At 41.8% G+C, this 23,660-nt stretch overlaps 1 protein-coding gene across 3 annotated transcripts in view; it reads right to left on the reverse strand.

Annotated features, from left to right (window-relative positions):
• The window catches only part of WDPCP (WD repeat containing planar cell polarity effector), a 357,770-nt gene that overhangs the window by 40,724 nt on the left and 293,386 nt on the right, over positions 1–23,660 (reverse strand). For all 3 annotated transcript variants that reach the window (XM_077282497.1, XM_077282498.1, XM_077282499.1), the window contains one exon: positions 2,109–2,229. In XM_077282497.1, the coding sequence (XP_077138612.1) occupies positions 2,109–2,229 (121 nt within the window). The remainder of the gene's footprint in view (positions 1–2,108; positions 2,230–23,660) is intronic.

The following is a 23,660-nucleotide window of genomic DNA, read 5'->3' on the forward strand; positions in this document are numbered from 1 at the left end:
AAAACTTACAGAAAAGCATGACCCTCTGCCTTCATCCCCCACAACTAGTTAAAGGGCCACTGTCACCCCCCTCCAGCCGTTATAAACTAAAAGAGCCACCTTGTGCAGCAGTAATGCTGCAGTCTAACAAGGTGGCTCTTTTAGTTTTTGCTTCTGTTATTCCCTCAATAAAGCGTTTTATAATTTTCCCCAAATACCTATCTTGGTACCTGGAGGCGGGTCTGAAGCCTCCTCTGTGAAGCGCCCAACTGCCGTCACTCAGCTCTTCTGGGGCGATGGTCGCCGCCCCCTGCGCGCTGTTCTTCTTAAATCCGGCGCCTGCGCTGTGCGTGCCTGCCTGGGGCAGGCGCAGTGTTCATTGGCCGTCATAGCTCAGATGCCGGGTGCCTGACTGCGCCTGTGCGGGCAGTGCGGCCACCCTGTTACTGAATCCCCGCCCCGCACTGTGTTATTCATTATGCACAGTGCGGGGATGGGATTCCTGGGCAGCTTCCTGCACAGACCGACGCTGGAAGGCGGGGAACCTGGGGGAGCGTCTGACAAGCACAGTGCGCATGCCCAGGAATCCCAGCCCTGCACTGTGCATAATGCATAACACACTGCGGGGCGGGGATTCAGTAACAGGGTGGCCGCACTGCTGCTGCACAAGGTGGCTCTTTTAGTTTATAACGGCTGGAGGGGGTGACAGTGGCCCTTTAAAACTAGTAGGTCTAGGAACGGTCCTGATTTTTAGACTCTTTAACTTGCCATCCTCTCTTTTTAAGTGAGCAGTACCTCTTTATCAAGATTCTGCCAGCACTATAGGTTCCTTAACTTTTCCTTCTCACTTCCCAGCATGCATTGCTCCTGATATTGTCCAATGAACTTGCCTGCCCCAAACTGAAAGTCCACCTCTTTGTTATGACTGCATATAGTGTGACAGACAGGAGAGCAGGAGCAGAGAGGCAAAGTGATCTACTGTGTATTGAGGTGTCATTTAAGAAGTATCGTTTCTCCTTGCAGAGATTGACATGCTAAGCATGCTGATATGAGGAGACTTAAAGCCGCAATGCTCCTCTGGGAAATATGCTAATTATGCAAATTGTCTCTTCAGAGAGGAAGAGAACTAAAACTCTAGTGCCACCTATTGGAAGTAGAAATACTACAAGTCAATGTCGACCCTTTAACGAGCCTTGTCACATGACTTAGGATAAAAGCCAAACCAGAATCTCAATTTGCAGACACTGTGTTTCGGGGTACTGCCCCTCGTCAGTGCAAAGTGGAGATCTGGTTTGGCTCTGTGAAAGGCAGAGGCATCAGATCGATATCCAAGAAGCATCGTTTCTCCTTGCGGAGAGTGACATGCTGACATTGTGATCCTGTCTGTGATGATAAGGAGACTGTAGGAAAGTCTTCATTATAAAAAAGGAAGAATAAGAACTAGACTCTGTGAACATTGCAAGATTTCTGTTTATTTTTTTCATAATACCGTAGATAGTGATATGGAATATTTATAAAAATTAGCAATTTTTTTTTAAAAATGTACTTTTAAAAAACTTAGTGAAACAAATGTCATTTTTGTTTCAAATCTCATGGCATCTCAATTAAACTAACTATATTAAATATTAAACTTGCTATAAATCGATCGTGCTGACCAGAGAGATGCAAATATATGATAAGTGGTAATGATATCTATAATTATATTCAGAAGACTGATGCTGATTAGACGCACCTCTGATTCATGAATGTCTGCACATCTATGTGTGACTGTCAACTGCATAACCAACGTATAGGACTAAATGTACATAACCGAAAGCACAGGAAAAGGAAAAAAGCCAAGGTTTGTGCCGAATCAAAGTGCAACTACATAGTGTTGCCCTCCATAAACTCACAGCATGTCACCGCACAATCATCACGATCTTCACCTTCTACTTCCCAACCGTCACATGTGTGAATGAGGCTCGGGAGGGCAGAAACGTCTGCTTTTTACTACTTCTCACATGGTTTGGAGACCTGTATATTTTTTCTCTTGCTGTAATCTTGTTGCTAATTAACTCACTTACTATGTATGGGTAAAATAATTAGAAAATATCCAACAATTCTAAGTACTGGACAAAGACAACTCTTACCTGCTGCCTGTGATGTTTTTCACAGAGGAGACCCTTTCTGAACACCTCTCATCTTGACTCAAAGAGAGATCAACAAAAGCTTCGCTCACAGCATCCAGTCTATCTGCCGTCACCAAAGACTCTGAATGTAGAGAAAAGCAGCAATTTCACGTAAGAACATAAGAGAATAACCATTAAATAAATTCCTATTTACAAGACCCTTCTGACCCCACACTATTTTTCTCTTTCCTTCCTCCTCTCACCTTCTAGCTTCTTTTCCTTCCCAATTTATCCACCCAAGGGTTTCCGTTTTCCTCTCCTTTACTGTCTTTTTTATTTTTCTATAATTCTATCTTGTGTTCGTCAGTCCCAGTTAATGATGAATTAACATCTATAGCCCAAAGGTTAGGGGCTAACAACTCTATGTCCATAATTAATTACTTGTAAAGTGATTATTTAAGTAATGATTCAGAATTGTTAACTCTATCATTCTCAAATGTTCCACAGGTTCCAATAGTATTACTATTTGTTTTGCATTGTTTGCATGTTTTACTTGCCTGAAAGCAATGGTCCAATACCTATAATGTCCTTTATAAATATATATCTTTAAGCCCTAAGCACTTTTGTAACTTTATTATACAATTCCCCAACATTATTCCCATACAGCTATTCCCTATGTTTGTAATATTTTTATTTACTTCCTGCAACGCTTCGTTTCATGGGAGTCGCAACGGGAAAAACACAGAAGAATGGTACTGCAGACACCTCACCGCTGCTTCTGATGTAGCACGCTGTTAGGATTCAGAAATCTGCAGTCATATCGAGTGACTGCATATCTTATAATAAGATATGTTCTGCTATGCTAAATGTACTTGATCACACAAATCATCAAGATCCGCTGATGGCAGCTCCCTTTATGAACATCCACTAATGACATTAAAGATGTGCTCGATGGGAGACAACACTGGAGACGCTGCATACCATGGCAGCACGTTTAGGCCACGCAGAATGTGTGGTCTGGTATTAACCCCTTCATGACCCGGGGTATTTTCGTTTTTGCGTTTTGTTTTTCTCTCCCCTCCTTCCCAGAGGCATAACTTTTTTATTTTTCCGTCAATATGGCCATGTGAGGGCTTATTTTTTTGAAGGACGAGTTGTACTTTTGAACGACCCCATTGATTTTACCATGTCGTGTACTAGAAATTGATAAAAAAAAATCCAAGTGCGGTGAAATTGCAAAAAAAAGTGCAATCCCACACTTGTTTTTTGTTTGGCTTTTTTGCTAGGTTCACTAAATGCAAAAACTGACCTAACCTTATGATTCTCCAGGTCATTACAAGTTCATAGACACCAAACATGTCTAGGTTATTTTTTATCTAACTGGTAAAAAAAATTCCAAACTTTGCTAAAAAAAAAATTAAATAAAAAATATTGCGCAATTGTGTAGTTTTTTTTTTTTTATTTTGAATGGAGCGAAAGGGGGGCGATTTGAACTTTTATATATTTCTTTCATATTTTTAAAAACATTTTTTTTTTTTACTTTTGCCATGCTTCAATAGCCTCCATGGGAGGCTAGAAGCTGCCACAACTTGATCGGCTCAGCTACATAGAGGCGACGTTCAGATCGCCTCTATGTAGCTGAATTACTGCATTGCTATGAGCGCCGACCACAGGATGGCGCTCACAGCAATCCGGCATCAACAACCATAGAGGTCTCAAGGAGACTTCTGGTTGTTATGCTGATGACCCCCGATCACGTGATGGACCGGTGCGCATTTCTGGCCGGATGCGCTTGTAAAATGAAGCGGCATTTAACTAGTTAATAGGTGCGGGTGGATCGCGATTCTACCCGCACCTAATGCGGGCACATGTCAGCTGTTCAAAACAGCTGACATGTCCCGGCTTTGATGTGGGCTCACCACCGGAGCCACATCAAAGCGGGGGTACTGCCATCGGACGTACTATTCCGTCCGAGGTTAGAAAGGGGTTAAGGTGTTAAATAACCTCAATGTTAGAAGTCCATGGCTTCTCAGTGCATGCATTTGTGTGTGTGTGCCATTCATACTTTTCTTTCATAATTTGCATATCATTAACTAGTCCATTGATTGTGTTATCTCAGCTGCACAACTTTTCTTTCTCGGTACTGCAATTTCAATGTATATGACATTTATTAAAAAAAAGTGTATGTATCCATTTATTTTTAATGTTGATGTACTACATTTTGTCTCTTAAATAATTTTAATTGAATTTTTACTATAAAAAATACATCTGACGTCACAAGATTTCATACACTAAGGTTAAAGTAATCCAATTCATACTTAACCCCTCGAAAGATTGTGCATCATCGAACTGAACTAAGTTGTTTGTACTGTTTACAAACAAATAATTTCATTAATTATTCGCCATATCATTCCAGTGGATCAGAGGTTTACATACATTAGGTTGACTTTAAATAGCTTGGAAAATTCCAGAAAGTATTATCATGGCTTTGGAAGCTTCTGACATCAGAAGCTAATTGACATCATTTGATGTAATTGGAGGTGTACATATGGCAGTATTTTAAGGCCTACTTTAAGGGTATGTGCACACGTCCGGAAAGTATGCAGAAATTTCCTGAGAAAATCCTGAGGTTTTCCGCAGGAATTCTGCATGCGTTTTTATCACGTATTTTCGTGTTTTTTGTGCGGATTTTTCGCGTTTTTTTTCCGGAGGTTCCCAATGCAATAATATAGTGGGAAATCCGCAAAATTAATGAACATGCTGCGTATTTTTCGGCATGGGGTTTTTTTTTCGCGGAAAAATACGCAACATGTGCACAAAAATTGCAGAAACCAAAAAATGATGGGATGCTAAATGTATGCGTTTTTGCAGCGGAAAGCCGCCGAAAAAATGCGAAACATATGCGAATAATCCGGAAGGTGTGCACATACCCTAAAAGTCCACTTGCCTTTTTGACAACATGGGAAAATCAAAAGGGAACAGCCAAAATGTCAGAAAATGAATTGTGGACCTTCACAAGTCTTGGACATCCTTGAGAGCAATTTATAAATACCTGAAGGTACCATGTGCATCTGTTTATAATGGTAAACAGCGATCACATCAGTCAGTACGGAGACATGTTCTGTCTCCTAAAGGTGAACATACTTCAGCATGATGTCTTACCAAATTAATGTGCAGTAGTATTAGACCATCAAATATTTAAATTAGTACCCTCCCGGCCAGATCTTCAACAAGGGGATACAGGTACTGATAAATTAGTTTTATAGTTTCATAGTTTTTACGGTTGAAGGTAGACTTAAGTCTATTGAGTTTAAATGGTTTAGAAGCTCTGGAAAGGTAAAATACCATTGCAAAACGATTCCCATTCAGAAGGGCCTTTTATGTACGCTACTTAAGAGTTCTACGCCAATCATTCAGTGTGAATTCAATATCAATTCTAACTCCTACAACAGTGATGACCGAAAGTTTTGGCATTCTTGAAATTGTTTCAAAAAATCAAGTATTTGTTGGAACAACAACAAAAAAAGGGTAAATTGGACAAACTTTCACACAAAACCCCCAAAATAGGCCAGACAAAATTGTTGACACACAACTTAATATTTGGTTGCACATCCTTTGGAATAATTAATTGGTATCAATCACTTCCTATAACCATCAACAAGGTTCTTACACCGCTCAACTGGAATTTTGGACCACTCTTCTTTTGCAAACAGCTCCAGGTGTCTCATATTTGAACGCGCCTTCTTCCAACAGCAATTTTAAGATCTCTCCACAGGTGCTAAATGGGATTAAGGTCTGGACTCATTCATGGCCACTTCAGAACTCCCCAGCGCTTGGCTTCCATCCATTTCTGGGTGCATCCATGTTGAGGGTCATTGTCCTGCTGGAAGAACCATGACCTAGGACGCAAACCCAGGTTTCTGACACTGGGCACTGCATTGGAACCCAAAATCCTTTGTTAGTCTTCAGATTTCATGATGCCTTACACACAGTCAAGGCACCCAGTGCCACATGCACCAAAAGAACCCCCACAACATCTATTAACCTCCACTATAGGTACTGTGCTCTTATCTTTGTAGGACTCATTCCATTTGATTTGCTTGTTCAAAAAGCTCTATCCTGATCTCATCTGTCCACAAGACGGTTTCCCAGATGAATTTTGGCTTAAGGTACCTTCACACGAAACGACTTTGTAACGATATTGCTAGCGATCCGTGACGTTGCAGCGTCCTGGCTAGCGATATCGTTTAGTTTGACACGCAGCAGCGATCAGGATCCTGCTGTGATGTCGCTGGTCGCTGAATAAAGTTCAGAACTTTATTTGGTCGTCCGATCGCCGTGTATCGTTGTGTTTGACAGCAAAAGCAACGATACCAGCGATATTTTACACTGGTAACCAGGGTAAACATCGGGTTACTAAGCGCAGGGCCGCGCTTAGTAACCCGATGTTTACCCTGGTTACCAGTGTAAAATGTAAAAAAAACAAACAGTACATACTCACCTTCGCATCCCCCGGCGTCCGCTTCCCACACTGACTGAGCGCCGCAAAGTGAAAGTGAAAGCACAGCACAGCGGTGACGTCACCGCTGTGCCCTGCTACTGCCGGCGCTCAGTCAGTCAGTCAGTGCACGAAGCGGACGCTAGGGGACGCGCAGGTGAGTATGTACTGTTTTTTTTTTTTACATTTTACGCTGGTAACCAGGGTAAACATCGGGTTACTAAGCGCGGCCCTGCGCTTAGCAACCCGATGTTTACCCTGGTTACCCGGGGACCTTGGCATCGTTGGTCGCTGGAGAGCGGTCTGTGTGACAGCTCTCCAGCGATCAAACAGCGACGCTGCAGCGATCGGCATCGTTGTCGCTATCGCTGCAGCGTCGTTTCGTGTGAAGGTACCTTAACTCACATACATTTTAGCAAACTGCAGTCTAGCTTTTTTATGTCTTTGTGGGCTTCTCCTCGGTCTCCTTCCATAGAGTTTCATTTCATTCAATTGTTGACAGAGTGTTCACACTGACACTGATGCTCCCTGAGCCTGCAGGGCAGCTTGAATTTTTTTGGAACTTGATTGAGGCTGCTTATCCACCATCTGGACTATCCTGTGTGGCAACATTTCATCTATTTTCCTCTGCCATCCAGGTCCAGGGAGATTAGCTACAGTGCCATGGGTTGTAAACTTCTTGATTATCTTGCGCACCGTGGACAAAGGAACATGTTGATATTTTTCAACAATTTTGGTTCTCAAGTCAGACACTTCTTTTCTTTCTATTCTCTGCTTAGTGTGTACACACAGACACACAATGCAAAGATTGAGTCAAGTTCTCCCCTTTTTATCTGGTTTAAAGGTGTTATTTTTATATTACTTGCCACAGGTGAGTTAGAACAAACATCACATGCGTGAAAGTTGTTTACCCACATTTGTGGAAAGGAGTCAACAATTTTGTCTGGCCAATTTTTCAGGTTTTGTTTGAAATTATGTCCAATTTGCCTCTTTTTCTGTTTGTTTTCGTGGTATACCAATACACACAAAGAAATAAACATGTGTATAACAAAACATGTTTTATTGCAATAATTTTCTGTGAGAAATACTTAATTTTCTGAAACAATTTCAAGGTTGTCAACACTTTTGGCCATGACTGTATTTGAAATTGGTTGTCCAATACCTAAAATGCACTTTCTAAATATCTATTTTTAACCCTTATCCACTTTTGTAATTTGCTTCATTTTAAGTACCCTACTCTAATCCCAAAATCGGTTTCTTCTATTCCTGTGACATTTTCATTGATGGGAGTTTCAAATAGAATGCCCTGCACTCAGTTCCCTGCAACTTCATCACCACCACTGATGCAGACGTCATCAGGAGGTGGTGCTACGGTCACTTAGTACTTTCATCGCCGAACACTGATGACCTCTGGAATCAATGGAATTGATAGAAGCTATTGAGAGTTAACCACATCGCTGGCCTGCAGCTTGTTTCTCCAAAACCAGACATCATCAGAGAGCGGTGATAGAAGAAGGGTGAGTGATAGCAGTGCTGCCCCGTGATGACACTCTGTTCAGAATGGCAACAGAAGAAGTGTGCTGGTGCTGCAGTCGCTTCTCCCACAGCTTTTATCAGAGCTATTGATTCAAGATGTTATCAGAGAGCAAGGACTAAACCAACTGTGGTAAGTGACTACAGCATTGCCCACTGATGATGTCCTGTTCTAGTGGGGGTGATAGAAGGGAGAAGTGAGTGTAGGCCCATCTTGCAGATGACCCTCAAACAAAACATTACAGGAAGTAAAGTGAAAAGAAAAAATATACTTAGCAATTTGCAGGATCCGGACAAAAGTATAGTGTTTAAAAGTAAAGCAAATTACAAAAGTGGTTAGGTGTTAGAATATTTATTCATAATGGGCCTTATAAGTATCAGAACACCCCTTTCATATTTGAGGTGTTTTTTTTTCCAAGAAAAGTATATAAGGAGTTGCTGAAGAAATTAAAGATACCCTCCTTTACATGTTGGGGCACTGAATAAAATAAAATGAGATTTAGGTTATTAAATTTTCTTAAATGAATTTAGGTGACTTTTTACTTACTATGTTTTCACTTTAATGGTCTGATATATCTGTACTTATTAGTAAATTTTGTTTCTGTAGAATAAAATGCACAGAGATCTGTTAATGGGGTTGTTCACTACTTGGACAACCTATGTGTGCCCCCAGTAATATAATAACACTTATACTCACCTCCGGTGCTGACGCTGTTCCATTTGTGTCGGTACTGGCTCTCCTGTTGATCACGTGACACTGTTTTGTCACACGATCCCTGCAGCTAATCAGCGATGGCTTCACTCTCCTCTTCTACAGATGTAATTGACATACGGAGGAAGTGAGAGGGCAGCAGCTCTAACTTCCTCCGGATGTTTTGATTTGTCCGAAGTAGGGGAGAGTGGAGCCAGCGCTGATTGGTTGGAGGGATCACGTGACATTGTTATCACCGATAGAGCCAGTGCAGACAACGGAATGGCGCCAGCACCGGGAGAGAGTATAGGTATCATTATTTTATGAGGGGGGAAAAATAAGAATTCAGAAGGGATTGTCCAATTAGTGGACAACCCCTTTAATGCATTACAGGCATTATCCCTTCACAGACTTGGGACCGCTCCAAATGCCCAATGTTGCTTGCTTAACAACAATTGACCCAATTCATCAAAGCAATTGTGGCAGAATTCTATTGCAAATTGCTTTGAAAAGTCGCAAAATTTTTGTCCAAATCAGAGTTTTCACAACAGTTTTTGCCGGCTCTACGAGCTGTGGTGTTCAATGTCAGTCGGGGACAGGAATATGATTTCTGGCAAAACGCACACTACTTGTCAGAGGCTCCTGATTCATTAATTGGTTCTTAATGAATCAGGAATGTCTGGCTCCAGCACGCCCCCTCATCAAGACTGATGTGAAAATCGCCAGTCTCAATGCAAATGTGTTTTAACCCTTTCAAGGTATGTGCCGTATATATATGGTGCAAGTCGGAAGCGAGAGTATGGAGCGGGCTCACGCAGCGAGCCAGCCCCATACCCGGTAAGCGATGGCTGTGAATTACAGCCAGGACCTGCTGCTAATAATCGCATGTGGTTGGGGGCACCACCGGCGATTGTTAACCTGTTAAATGCCACTGTCACAATTTCACCGCACTTGGATTTTTCCCATTTTTGAGTACACTATCTGGTAAAATGAATTGAGTTGTTCAAAAGAACAACTCGTTCCACAAAAAACAAGCCCTCATGTCTGGGTGGACGGAAAAATAAAACAGTTATGGCTCTGGGAAGAAGGGGAGGAAAAAGTGGGAAAAAAAAACGAAAATAGGCTGTGGCATGAAGGGGTTAAAGGTTAAACGAATGGATAAGGAACTAGAAGAATGTTCCAATGCGGGAGTATCTCACAATTCAGACAAACATGTACAGTATATTACCAGGGGTAAGGGTTTTTAAATACAAGCAATAAAACTACAGTAACACCTCTCATACAGGCACCCTATCTATTAATGATCAATGTAAAACAAAAAAAAACAATTAACTGAACACTGTAATAATACTCCAATAAAATACATTGTCCTGACTTGACCTAAAGAATGAAATCAATTAACATAATGCATGTACATAATTTAATGACAAAGTTTGTCTTACTGGGATAACCTGAGTAGCTTGTTTTAACACAAATGTAAAATTGTGCTTTGCAAGTGCAGCAAGTGTGTAGATTTACTCTAATATTATTATAAATATGTTTAGAATAAAATGATTTTTTTTTAAAACAACTGATAAAATTATTAGATTATTTGGGTGGATAATTAAAAAAGCAGAATTACTGTATATACTCGAGTATAAGCCGACCCGAGTATAAGCCGACCCCCCTAATTTTGCCACAAAAAACTGGGAAAACTTAATGACTCGAGTATAAGCCTAGGGTGGAAAATGCAGCAGCTACCGGTAAATGTCAAAAGTAAAAATAGATACCAATAAAAGTAAAATTAATTGAGACATCAGTAGGTTAAGTGTTTTTGAATATCCATACTGAGTCAAGAGCCCCATATAATGCTCCATAAAGTTTATGATGGCCCCATAAGATGCTCCATATTAAAGTATGCCCCATATAATCCTGCATAAAGGTTAATAAAGGCCCCATAAGATGCTCCATAAAGATATTTGCCCCATATAGTGCTGCACAAACGTTATGGCCCCATATGATGCTCCATACAGACACTTGCCCCATTTGCTGTTGCTGCGATAAAAAAAATAATCACATACTCACCTCTCTGTCGCTCAGGCCCCCGGCACTTTCAATAGTCACCTGACTTCGTTCCGGTGCCGCTCCATCTTCAGCATCTTCTGCACTGACGTTCAGGCAGAGGGCGTGCACGAACCATGTCACCGCGCCCTCTGACCTGAGCGTCACTGCAGAAGACGCTGAAGACGGAGCGGTGCCCGGAACGAGCAGGTAAATATCGTGCAGCGCTCCCCTCCCCGTTATACTCACCTGCTTCCGGCGCTGTCCCAGGCTTCCCGGCGCCGCACCTTCTTCCTGTACTGAGCGGTCACCGTTACCGCTCATTACAGTAATGAATATGCGGCTCCACCCCTATGGGAGGTGGAGCCGCATATTCATTACTGTAATGAGCGGTACCATGTGACCGCTCTGTACAGGAAGAAGCTGCAGGCGCTGGGGAAGCCAGGGACCTGCAGGGACCGCGCAAGGAGCAGGTGAGTATAATTAGACAGCCCCCGCTCCCCCTCCCCTGCCGACCCCTGGGTATGACTCGAGTGTAAGCCGAGAGGGGGACTTTCAGCCCCCAAAAATGGGCTGAAAATCTCAGCTTATACTCGAGTATATATGGTAGTTAAAGGGGTTGTCCTGTCTTTTGGGACAGTTTTATTTCTTACTTAAATGCATGCAATTGGAATTAAAAATAATTTTTGCAATTGGGTTTCATTGAAAATTTTGCACTATTTGCCTCCTATAGCCGCTTTATTACATTATCTATTGCCAGGTGCAGAATAAGTTACCGGGGTCGGCCACATAATCTTTAATTTATCAGATGTTTTGAGGACATTATTTGGCACTCACTATTATGTAGGTAGGACAGGTTCTCCTCCTGCTCTTGTTAGTGCAGCTTTCCTCATAGACTGCACAGCTCCGGTCCATACAATGGAGTTAGTGGAGGAGCATGTGACCAGACCTGTCCATCAGTCTCCTCCAATACAAAACCTCACATGGGAAAACTGCTTTTCTATTGGAGGAGGCTGATGGACCGGTCTGGTCACATGTTCCTTCACCAGCAGCCACTGTATGGACCCAAGAACTGTGCAATCCTATGGGGAAAGCTGCACTAACAAGAGCAGGATGAGAACATATCATACCTATATAATAGTAAGGCCCACGAAATAACACATCTGGTAAAATAAATATTATCAATTTAATCATCCCTTCTTTTGAGACATGCGCCATACCATGTGACTTAGCAGCCAGGTAAAGGAACAAAGTCCCGGGAGCCACCGGACACCTATCGGCATGTCTCCATATGGGGACCTTGCTCTTTCATTAACCAGGCAAATTGTTAATCAATAAAAATAAAGTATTCACATTTCTATTTTCAAAGCATTCTTACTTTTCAGCATTATTCTAAATACACACACATATATATGTATATATATATATATATATATATATATATATATATATATATATATATATACTGTATACTAACAAAGTCGGATGAGCTAGATTGAAAGCTCTACAGGCTCTGATTATTTTCACCTGACAGGCTCAGCATATAGCCAGGTTATGTGATCACCTTAGTCAGTCAGCTGGGGGAAGCTGACCAGAGGGGATTTGTGTTGGAGCTAAAGAGAGAGAAGCTAGAATCTCTCTTTGAGAAGAGACTGTACAGGCCGTGTACACCAAACTGCAGGTATCACTGGACAATAGCCGGGTAACCAGTAGCCAGGGTCTGTGTTGTTTAGTTAGCTCCTGGGCTAGAGATTTATGCTTATGGTTTTGTTTGGTACTGTACAACCAGTGAAAAATAAACGTCACATTGTTTTGATACAACAATCCCTTGCCTATGCTACCTAATGCCTACCTGAGAGTGTGAATCTCTACAATTGGTGGTGAAATGCGGATGAGAAGTCCCTGTGAGTACAGGCAATTGCAGTGTAAAGATTTAATGTCCTGGCTAAAGGCAGCTACAGCATTGAAAATACAGTCTGAAAGTATGGAGAAGCCTGCTAAGCAACTAGTCCAGGCAAACATCCAGCAGCAGCAGGACCAACAAGAAACCAACAAACTCCAGATCCAGCAGTTTCAACAGCAGCAGATGGCTCTCTTGGCAGAAAATGTCCGGGCCAGGGAGATGGCACCGTCTCCTAATCAAAGTGAAGATAGCCGTGTGGCTACTTTCACACCAGCGTCGTACGACGAATTGCGTCGTTGCGACGTACCGACGCAAGCAGTGAAAGCGCCGCACAACGGGGGCAGTGGATGCTGTTTTTCAACGCATCCGCTGCCCCATTGTGATGTGTGGGGAGGCAGGGGCGGAGTTCAGGCCGCGCATGCGCGGTCGGAAAAGACGGTCTCGACGCACCAAAAAATGTTACATGCAACGTTTTTTGGTGGCGACGGACCGACGCAACACGGCGCAACCGTCGCACGACAGTTGCGACGTGTGGCAATGCATTTGCACTGCGTCGCTAATGCAAGTCTATGGAGAAAAAAACGCATCCTGCAAGCACTTTTGCAGGATGCGTTTTTCAACAAAACGACGCATAGCGACGTGCAGTACACGACGCTAGTGTGAAAGTAGCCTAAGGTGAACAGTACAGTAGGCCTTGCACAAAATTAATCTCAAGGATGACGTCTAGTCTTTCCTGACTGCCTTTGAAAAGATGGCAGACAGAGTACTATGACCTTGCCCTGCAGGATGCCAAAGAGCAGCTGAAGGTGGAGATTTTGGCATGTTTGGGAGTAACCCAGTCCGTCAAGGTGCAACAGGTGCACCTCTGGCACTACAAAAGGGACAAGCCTCCCCGGTCCCAAAAGTTTGACCTGTTACACCTGATCCATAAAAGGCTGAAGCCTGGCACAAATTGTGGAAAGAGTGATAGTGAAGTAAACCAAAAAAGACCAAAACCTACCCCTAAAATCATCAATCTTTATTAATAATTACCTATAATAACAACATATTTAAGTGAGATAAAAAGTACATCCCTATAGGGATCCACCAGGGATGAGGAAAAAGAATCTTTGTCTAAAGGTACCTGTTATGGAATTTTTGTTATGATACCAAAAAACAAAACAGAAAAAATGAAAAAACTTTTATTAAAGCAAAAAATAAAAAATTATCAAAAGTGAAAAAATAAAAAAAAAGAGAGACAAGACCTTCTTAAATACAGTAAACCTCTTCTAGCCCTAATAGGCCCTGAAAGCTGTTATCCTTCCTAGCAGCGGAGGTTGGCACCCTATAATGCGATATGGCGCCCCCGCTCCACGGCGGCTGTCCCTCATATCCCTGGGTTATCCCTAATAAACTAATAATCACAGACAAAAGACATACAAATATGGATCAAATTAGATCCACAAAATTGAATAAATACACCTCTATATGTTCCTCACAGTAAGCTGTAAATTAACTGCCCACTAGAATATTTATGAAATCTATATCATATATGGTATGCACCGTGAAATACAGCTTGATGCAGTGATATAATAAAGCATCTGCCAGCTCTCTCTATTATATGCTAAGCTGGCTATGAGTTGTCACTCTGTTAGTACAGGTACATATATATAGAGATACACCAATCCTAATAAAACTACCTATATGACATAATAGACCCAAAGGTGTAACTGAACCCATATAATCTTAATAGGTTACAATATATCTGCACAACTCCACGTTATACATTAACGTTATACGTTATTTTTTGCTTTAATAGAAGTTTTTTCATTTTTTCTGTTTTGTTTTTTGGTATCATAACAAAAATTCCATAACAGGTACCTTTAGACAAAGATTCTTTTTCCTCATCCCTGGTGGATCCCTATAGGGATGTACTTTTTATCTCACTTAAATATGTTGTTATTATAGGTAATTATTAATAAAGATTGATGATTTTAGGGGTAGGTTTTGGTCTTTTTTGGTTTACTTAGCTATTTACTCCCCTGTAAACAATTGGTTGGTTAGTTGGTACTGCTATAAGAGTGTTATGGCTGGTTTTCTCTCGGGACCACTGAACACCAACAATTGGTTGGATGAGGCTAGGGAAGTGCTTTCCGAACATGAGGAACAGTCTGGTCATGGTACAGGTCCCAATTTGAGAAATCTGTTTGCCGAACTGTTGGAGGCTTATAAAGAGAATATCAAGTCTGGTTGGGAAGTCCAATCATTGGACAATTATATCAAACACAACATTGTACCGCGAGGGCTTAGGATAAGAGTGACTCCTGCCCCCAGAAGTAGATCGGCGCCCCTTTTGGAAAAGTGGGAGAAGGAATCCAGAGCGTCATCTATTAGGTTTATGCAAATTTTACTAGAGGAAGAGAAACACACATTTGATAGAACCTCTAAGAGATTGAAGGAACTTATTGAGGGGGCGCTTAAATTTAAATCTGAGACTGATTTCACAAATAAGGAGGAAAATCTAAGGGTGTCCGTAGAAAAATACCAAGCGGCACTGAAGGAAAGAAAACATAAACGTTTTGTAAGAGATTTGGCGGAATTTAGAGAAAAACAAGCATATCCAAATCTATACACACAAGGAGCAGGAAACACTGATATTTCCTCCTCTGATTTGGAGTCATCAGACCCTGAGACAAATCCAAGAGGGGCTGCTAGGTCTTATGAGAGATTTTCTAATCAGCAAAAGAGGGGAGGACGGTCTAAAAGATGGCAGAGAAAGGGAGGACCCACCACAGGGAGAGGGGGCTCATATCAGAGCTCAGCCTCTATATCATCATCCTCCTATTTAGCACAACAGTCTCCTTCTTTTTTAGAGAGTCGAGATGCTCGATACCGGCTTCGAGGACGCACAGTCACCTACAATTAATAGATAATCCAAACGACAGGGTAACTGACTGGGGTTCATGTGAATCAGACAGTAACTGTATCATAAACTTATCTTCCCACATACTCACTACATCAGAGTACAAGGTGTTAAAAGCGGGGATGACTTTTGTGCCTACCACAAGATTTGATCCATTTCTCTGGGTCAAGGATGTACATCTATTCCTAAGAAAACTTAGATGGAAAAATTTTTTTGCCCACAATGAAAGGGATAAGTGTCGACAATTGGGCATATCAATTGAAGAGCTTCCAGATGTACTAGTATTAACTGATCTAGCCAGGGAAGGTGAAAGAAATATAGAAGGCCCACTCACTAATTTGAAGTGTAAGAGTAAGAGGATGCCACCTATTGGAGAAAGTAGTAGTATTGATATATTTCTTAAACTTGTGGTTGATGACATCAAGAAAATTAAAACTAAAGAGAATAGAATACCCCCAAACTTGACATATGATGACATGTTGGCAATACAGAACCTAAAAGAGAATGCCTCCCTTGTGATTAAACCCTCTGATAAGGGGGGCAACACTGTAGTGATGAATAGTGGTCAATATCGAGATATGTGTATAGAGTTACTGTCTGATAGGACTACTTATGAGATTTTAGCACGTGATCCCAGTCCTGAATACCTGCTGGCTCTAAAAAAGATTGTGTTTGCAGCCAAACAGAAGTGTCTCATTTCGGCAAATGAAATGGACTTTCTCTTGCCAAAGTATCCACTGATTGCGACATTTTACGCAAACCCCAAGATACATAAAGGTTACCCTCCTTTAAAAGGGAGGCCTATAGTGTCTGGCATAGACGCATTATGTCAGAACAGTAGTGTGTATCTTGATCAAGTCCTGAGGAATTTTGTAACGGCCCTTCCATCATACCTTAGGGACACCACGGATCTTCTTAAAAAACTGGATGGCATCAGTGTTGAACCAGGCACTATCCTGGCGTCAATTGATGTGGAAGCCTTATATTCCAGTATACCTCATGAACAGGGCATAATGGCAGCCAGATATTATCTGAGTACCAGAGGCAGCCACTTAACACCACATAATGAGTTTATACTGGACTTACTTCAGTTTGTCCTTAGACATAACTTTTTCCTTTTTGGGGGGAGGTACTACCACCAGCTCAGGGGCACGGCAATGGGTAGCCCTTGTGCACCCACGTATGCCAATTTGCTCCTGGGCTGGTGGGAGGATACCGTGGTGTTCAAGGACGGGGATGTCATCTGGGGCCCTAATATTCAATTTTGGGGCCGTTATATAGATGACATCCTCGTCCTATGGACGGGTAGTAAAGATGACTTTGCAACATTCGTTGGTCATCTAAATGAGAATGGTCTGGGTCTCAAATTTACATATGAGGTTGGGGGCAACAAAATCGCCTTCCTGGATGTTTCCATCTCTATACAAGTAGATGGTTAGCTCAAAACATCGATTTTCCGTAAACCCACGGCTACTAACAGTCTATTGAGGTGGGAGAGCTACCATCCTGTTCCCCAAAAACAAGGTATCCCAAAGGGCCAGTTCCTTTGACTTAGAAGGAACTGTTCGGGTACAGCTGATTTCTGTGTTAAGGCGAGAGACCTCACCGATAGATTTAGAGACCGTGGCTACCCAGGGCCAGTAATTAAAAGAGCATATCATAATGCACTCAGGACTGAAAGGACGTCTCTCTTGACGACGAAAAAAGTACAGGATTCAGAGAATCTCACAAGACTAATAGGGACGTTTGATGACCAAAATCCCAAGGTTATGCATATACTCAGAAAACACTGGAACGTGCTGAGAAGTGACTCTGACATTGCAAAATGGATCACAGCTAGACCGTCGGTGACCTATAGAAGAGGGAAATCCATAAAAGACCAGCTTGTCAATAGCCACTATGCGCCCCCTAAAAAAGAGGGTAAGTGGCTGGATAATAGGTCAAAAGGAACCTTCAGGTGTGGACATTGTAGCTACTGCCGGTTTGTAACGCCATCTAATACATTTACGAGCACAGTTACGAACAGAACATATAATAACAAACTTTTGCAAACTGTAAGACGGTTGGAGTCATTTACTTATGTACGTGTAGTTGCCCATTGAATTACATAGGCAAAACTAAGAGACAATTTAAAGTACGCATTGGTGAACATCTGAGTGATATACGAAATAAGAGAGATACACCAGTGGCACGCCATGTGAATATGCATCATGGGGGTGACCTGTGGTCTGTTTCCTTTAGGGTAATTGAAGTAGTGGAGCCTTCAGTTCGTCAAGGAGACTGGGACAATAAGATCCTACAAAGAGAGACTAGGTGGATATTTTGGCTAGACACGGTCCATCCCAAAGGACTAAATGAACAGTTGACTTTCTCTAGCTTTATTTAACGATTATGGTGTGTAAACATTCCCCATGCGAGAAAACATTATAGCCAGATACCTATTAAAAGGTTATTATTATCCTCAGGTGGTAGGATTACCCCTGAATTTGTACATCCATGAAGTGGGAGTGGATTTGATTGATAATAGGCTAATATGCAGATATTTATATTTATGAGGTGACTTGGGATGAAAAAAAGCTTCCACTATGCGCTAATGTACTTATATCCACTCTGGTTTGCATTTGGTGCTCTCTTGGTTACATTTTCGGTTGGGCACAAGGACTATGCATTAGTGTCCGTTTAAACCTGGAAGCAGATGCCTATAGTTAACATATGGAGACATGAGATGGTGTGCGCGCCTGCGCAGTCTATTTTGTAAACGTCAATTGTGAGTAAAAGGCGTCTTCCTCCTAGAAACAGAGGATTCTGTTCTGGTGGATCCCTACAGGGATGTACTTTTTTTCTCACTTAAATATGTTGTTATTATAGGTAATTATTAATAAAGATTGATGATTTTAGGGGTAGGTTTTGGTCTTTTTTGGTTTACTTAGCTATTTACTCCCCTGTAAACAATTGGTTGGTTAGTTTGAAAGAGTGATAGTGGACAGATTTAGACAATCACTACATAAAACAATACAAAACTAGGTTGCCCAGGGAGATCCCCAGAATGCAGATGACCTAGTGAACCTGATGTAAAGATACTTGGCTGTGGAGAAGTCCCTAAGAAGTCAAGGGTGCCTGAGGTCACTTTTTCCCCCAAAAAGGGGCACAAAATCGCCTTTGAGGGGCACCCAAGGTCGCAGGAGGGGTTGGAGCTGGGTTCAAGGGGTACATCTCGTAACATTGTCTGTTGGAGTTGTTGTGCCCTGGGTTATATATTAGCCAATTGTCCCCTGACCTCGGAGCCAACTAACTACTGCCTACCTGAGAGGATGAAACCTTACAATATATACTGTATATAATATACACTGCTCAAAAAAATAAAAGGAACACTAACATACCATATCCTAGATATCACTGAATGAAATATTCCAGTTGCATATCTTTATTCATTACATAGTGGAATGTGTTGAGAACAATTTAACATAAAAATGATCAAAGTAAAACAAAATTAATATCCCGCAGAGGTCTGGATTTGGAATGACACTGAAAATCAAAGTGGATAAATCAAGTTACATGATAATCCAACTTCAGTAGAAATACCTCAAGATAAGGAAATGATGCTCAGTAGTGTGTGTGGCCTGCACGTGCCTGTACGAACTCCCTACAACGCCTGGGTATGCTCCTGATAAGGCAGTGGATGGTCTCCTGAGGGATATCCTTCCAAAACTGGATTAAAGCATCAGTCAACTCCTGGACAGTCTGTGGTGCAACGTGGCGTTGGTGGATGGAACGAGACATAATGCCCTAGATGTGCTCGATTGGATTCAGGTTTGGGGAACGGGCAAGCCAGTCTGTAGCATTAACGCCTTCATCATGCAGAAACTGTTGGCGCACTTCAGCCACATTGGACCTAGCATTGTCATGCATCAGAAGAAACTCAAGGCCCACTGCACCTGCATATGGTCTCACAATGGGTCTGAGGATCTCATACCGGTACCTAATAGAAGTCAGAGTACCTCTGGCTAGCACATAGAGGGCTGTGTAGCCCTCCAATGAAATGCCTCCTCACACCATTACTGGCCCACTGCCACACCGGTAATGCCGGAGAATATTGCAGGCAACAGGACATTCTACACGGCAACTCCAGACTCACATCTGTCACATCTGCTTTGTGTGAACCTACTGTCATCTATGAAGAGCACAAGTTGCCAATGTTGATGTTCTCTGGCAAATGCCAATTGCTCTGCATGGTGTTGGGCTGTAAATACTTTTGGACTTCGGGACCTCATACCACCCTCATGGAGTCTGTTTCTGACAGTTTGAGCAGAAACTCAGATGTTAGTGGCCTGCTGGAAGTCATTTTGAAGGGCTCTGGCACTGCTCTTCCTTGCATAAAGATGGAGGTAGTGGTCCTGCTGCTGGGTTGTTGCCCTCCTACAGTAACCTACACGTTTCTGGTGTACTGGCCTGTCGCCTGGTATCTGCTCCATGCTCTGGACACTGTGCTGACAGACACAGATATCCTTCTTGCCACAGCTCACATTGATGTGCAGTCCTGGATGAGCTGCGCTACCTGAGCAACTTCTGTGGGTTGTAGACCCCACCTCATGCAACTGTATAGTACCTCTAGGGGTGAGAGCAATGGCAAAATGCCAAAAGTGACCAAAACAACAGCCAAAAAGGATGAGAACATAAAGATGGTCTGAGGTCACCTGCAGAACCACTCTTTTATAGGGGTTGTCTTGCTAATTGCCTATCATTTCTACCTGTTTTCTGTTCCACTGGCACAACAGCAAGAGAAATTGAATTACAATCAGTGTTGCTTCATAACTGGACAGGTTGATTTCACAAAAGTGTGATTGACTTGGAGTTATATTGTGTTGTTTAAGTGTTCTCCTTATTTTTTTAATCAGTGTATATATGTACATTACCGTTCAAAAGTTTAGGGTCACTTAGAAATTTCCTTATTTTTTAAAGAAAAGCACAGTTTTTTCCAATGAAGCGAACATTAAATGATTCAGAAAAACACACTCTAAACATTGTTAATGTGGTAAATGACTATTCTAGCTGCAACCATGTGGTTTGTAATGCAATATCTTCATAGGTGCATACAGTGTCGGACTGGGGTGACAAAGGCCCACCAATAACATTGACTTTGGGGGGTCCCACTTTTCACCTGCATGTAAATATTATACTACCTTCGTTCACAAATTTACCTATATCTCTATATAATAATATACTGGGTAGTTTATTACATGAATGATGAGATGCTGCTTTTTTCTGTACAGAGTGAATCAAGTGAGTTATGCCAAGTACTGCTCATACAGTGGAGTTGGGGGCCAGGATCTACACAGGGGCCCAAAGGGGGAATCCCCTGTTACCCTGTGGGCCAGTCCGAGCCTGGGTGTATAGAGGCCCATTTCCAACAACCATCACTCCATTGTTCTTATGTTACTTTGTGTTAGCTAACTGTCTAAGAAGGCTAATGGATAGTTAGAATACCCTTGAAAACCCTTGTGCAAGTATGTTAGCACAGCTGAAAACAGTTTGGCTGATTAGAGAACCTATAAACCTAACCTTCCTTTGAGCTAGTTGAGAATCTGGAGCATTACATTTGTTGGTTCCATTAAACGCTCAAAATGGAAAGAAAAAAAGAACTTTCATGTGAAACTCGACAGTCTATTGTTCTTAGAAATGAAGGCTATTCCACGCGAGAATTTGCCAAGAAACGGAAGATTTCCTACAACGGTGTGTACTACTCCCTTCAGAGGAGAGCACAAACAGCTTCTAACCAGAGTACAAAGAGAAGTGGGAGGCCCCGCTGCACAACTGAGCAACAAGACAAGTCCATTAGAGTCTGTAGTTTGAGAAATTGACGCCTTACAGGTCCTCAACTGGCAGCTTCATTAAATAGTACATGCAAAATGCCAGTGTCAACGTCTACAGTGAAGAGGCGAGTCCGGGATGTTGACCTTCAGGGCAGAGTGGCAAAGAAAAAGCCATATGAGACTGGCTAATAAAAGGAAAAGATTAACATGGGCAAAAGAACACAGACATTGGACAGAGGAAGATTAGAAAAAAGTGTTATGGACAGACGAATCCAAGTTTCAGGTGTTTGGATCACACAGAAGAACATTTGTGAAATGCAGAACAACTGAGATGATGCTGGAAGAGTGTCTGATGCCATCTGTCAAGCATGGTGGACGTAATGTGATGGTCTGGGGTTGCTTAGGTGCTGGTAAAGTGGGAGATTTGTACAAGGTAAAAGGGATTTTGAATAAGGAAGGCTATCACTCCATTTTGCAACGCCATGCCATACCCTGTGGACAGCGCTTGATTGGAGCAAATTTCATCCTACAACAGGACAATGACCCAAAGCCACCTCCAAATTATGCAAGAACTATTTAGGGAAGAAGCAGGCAGCTGGTATTCTATCTGTAATGGAGTGGCCAGCGCAGTCACCAGATCTCAACCCCATTGAGCTGTTGTGAGAGCAGCTTGACGTATGGTACAAGCAAAACGTGCCCATCAAGCCAAACCAACTTGTGGGAGGGCCTCTGGAAGCATGGGGTGAAATTTCTCCAGATTACCTCAGCAAATTAACTGCTAGAATGCCAAAGGTCTGCAATGCTGTAATTGCTGCAAAGGGAGCATTCTGTGACGAAAGCAAAGTTTGAAGGAGAAAATTATTATTTCAGATAAAAAACTTTTTTTCAAACCTTGTCAATGTCTGGACTAGATTTTCAATTCATTTGGCAACTCATTTGATTAATAAAAGTATGAGTTTTCACAGAAAACAAAATTGTCAGAGTGACCCTAAACTTTTGAACGGTAGTGTATATATTAGCTAATTGCATTAACAGCAGTTCTTCAATAAATACTGACTACTGAAATCACTCTTGTTACAAAGTGAAGCGACTCAGTAGCGAAATGTGGAGACCACAGGAATTTAAGTTTCTCAATAATCCGTCTATGGATGCCAATAGGTTTATGAGATCCTTTGCTTGCCGCTCTATAGACAAAATAAAAGGTTGCCCTACAGACGGTCACACACTCAGACTCTGGACACCCACATTAGATAGTCGGTCTTTCTCACCTAAACCAGTAGGTTAATCCGACATTCATCTAATGATGTATGCTTCTTCTGTTGACTTTTTCACAAGATGTCAATGTGGAATTTGACTTCCCCTCAATCCCTAAATTTTTGCTAAAAACCAATTCCAAAAATATGTGTATTTTTGGAGACTGCTGAAAGCGTTCCTACACTAAATTATGTAACATAAGGACAACTTGTAAAATAAAGGATAAAAACCTTTCAAATGTGCACATTTTTGGGAGGAATTATTTAATTCTAATAATAGTGGTCTTTTTCTATTGCTACTGAAAATCTTCCATAATGGAACCGTCAACACCCACTATTGTTTCATTCCAGAATTTGTGTGAGCAAAGGCACAATTGTGTTATTGGTCGAATTATTTCCAATTGTCAGGGAGGGGTTCTTATTCATTCGCTTTGAGGTCTAATATTTAAACTAATATGGGCCTTACTGCATTGCTCCAAAATGATGTCATTCTTGGCAATAACAGGATCCTAGTGGAAATAAATGCACACAGGTAAGTGTTCTTGGGCAGCCAGTACATTAGTCAGAAGAGACTCTGAACAAGCGGGTCCCTTTGAAGTGACATCGCTGCACCTATTGACATTTCTAAAAAGTTCTTCCCAGCATCAAAGTGGATCAATTTCAATGACATGTTTGAAGCACTAAATCTGGGTAATTGGTGCTGATTAATCTGACAACTTTAAACACTTTCATGAGTCACTATTCATTTGTAAATACAGAAAGCTAACTCTTTCCAAGGGTAAAGTCATAGCATACTCGATATACACAATTCTAGAAAGCATTGTTTTATGCATTATCGTGGCTACCTCTAGATTTGTGAAGCCACCGGTCAAAAAGCAAAGGCTGCATCAAATGGAAGGGCTCCATCTATTTGGTGGGTCAATACAACACAGAATATATGGTT

This window comes from Ranitomeya variabilis, chromosome 2 (genome assembly GCF_051348905.1).
Source record: "Ranitomeya variabilis isolate aRanVar5 chromosome 2, aRanVar5.hap1, whole genome shotgun sequence".
NCBI lineage: Eukaryota > Metazoa > Chordata > Amphibia > Anura > Dendrobatidae > Ranitomeya > Ranitomeya variabilis.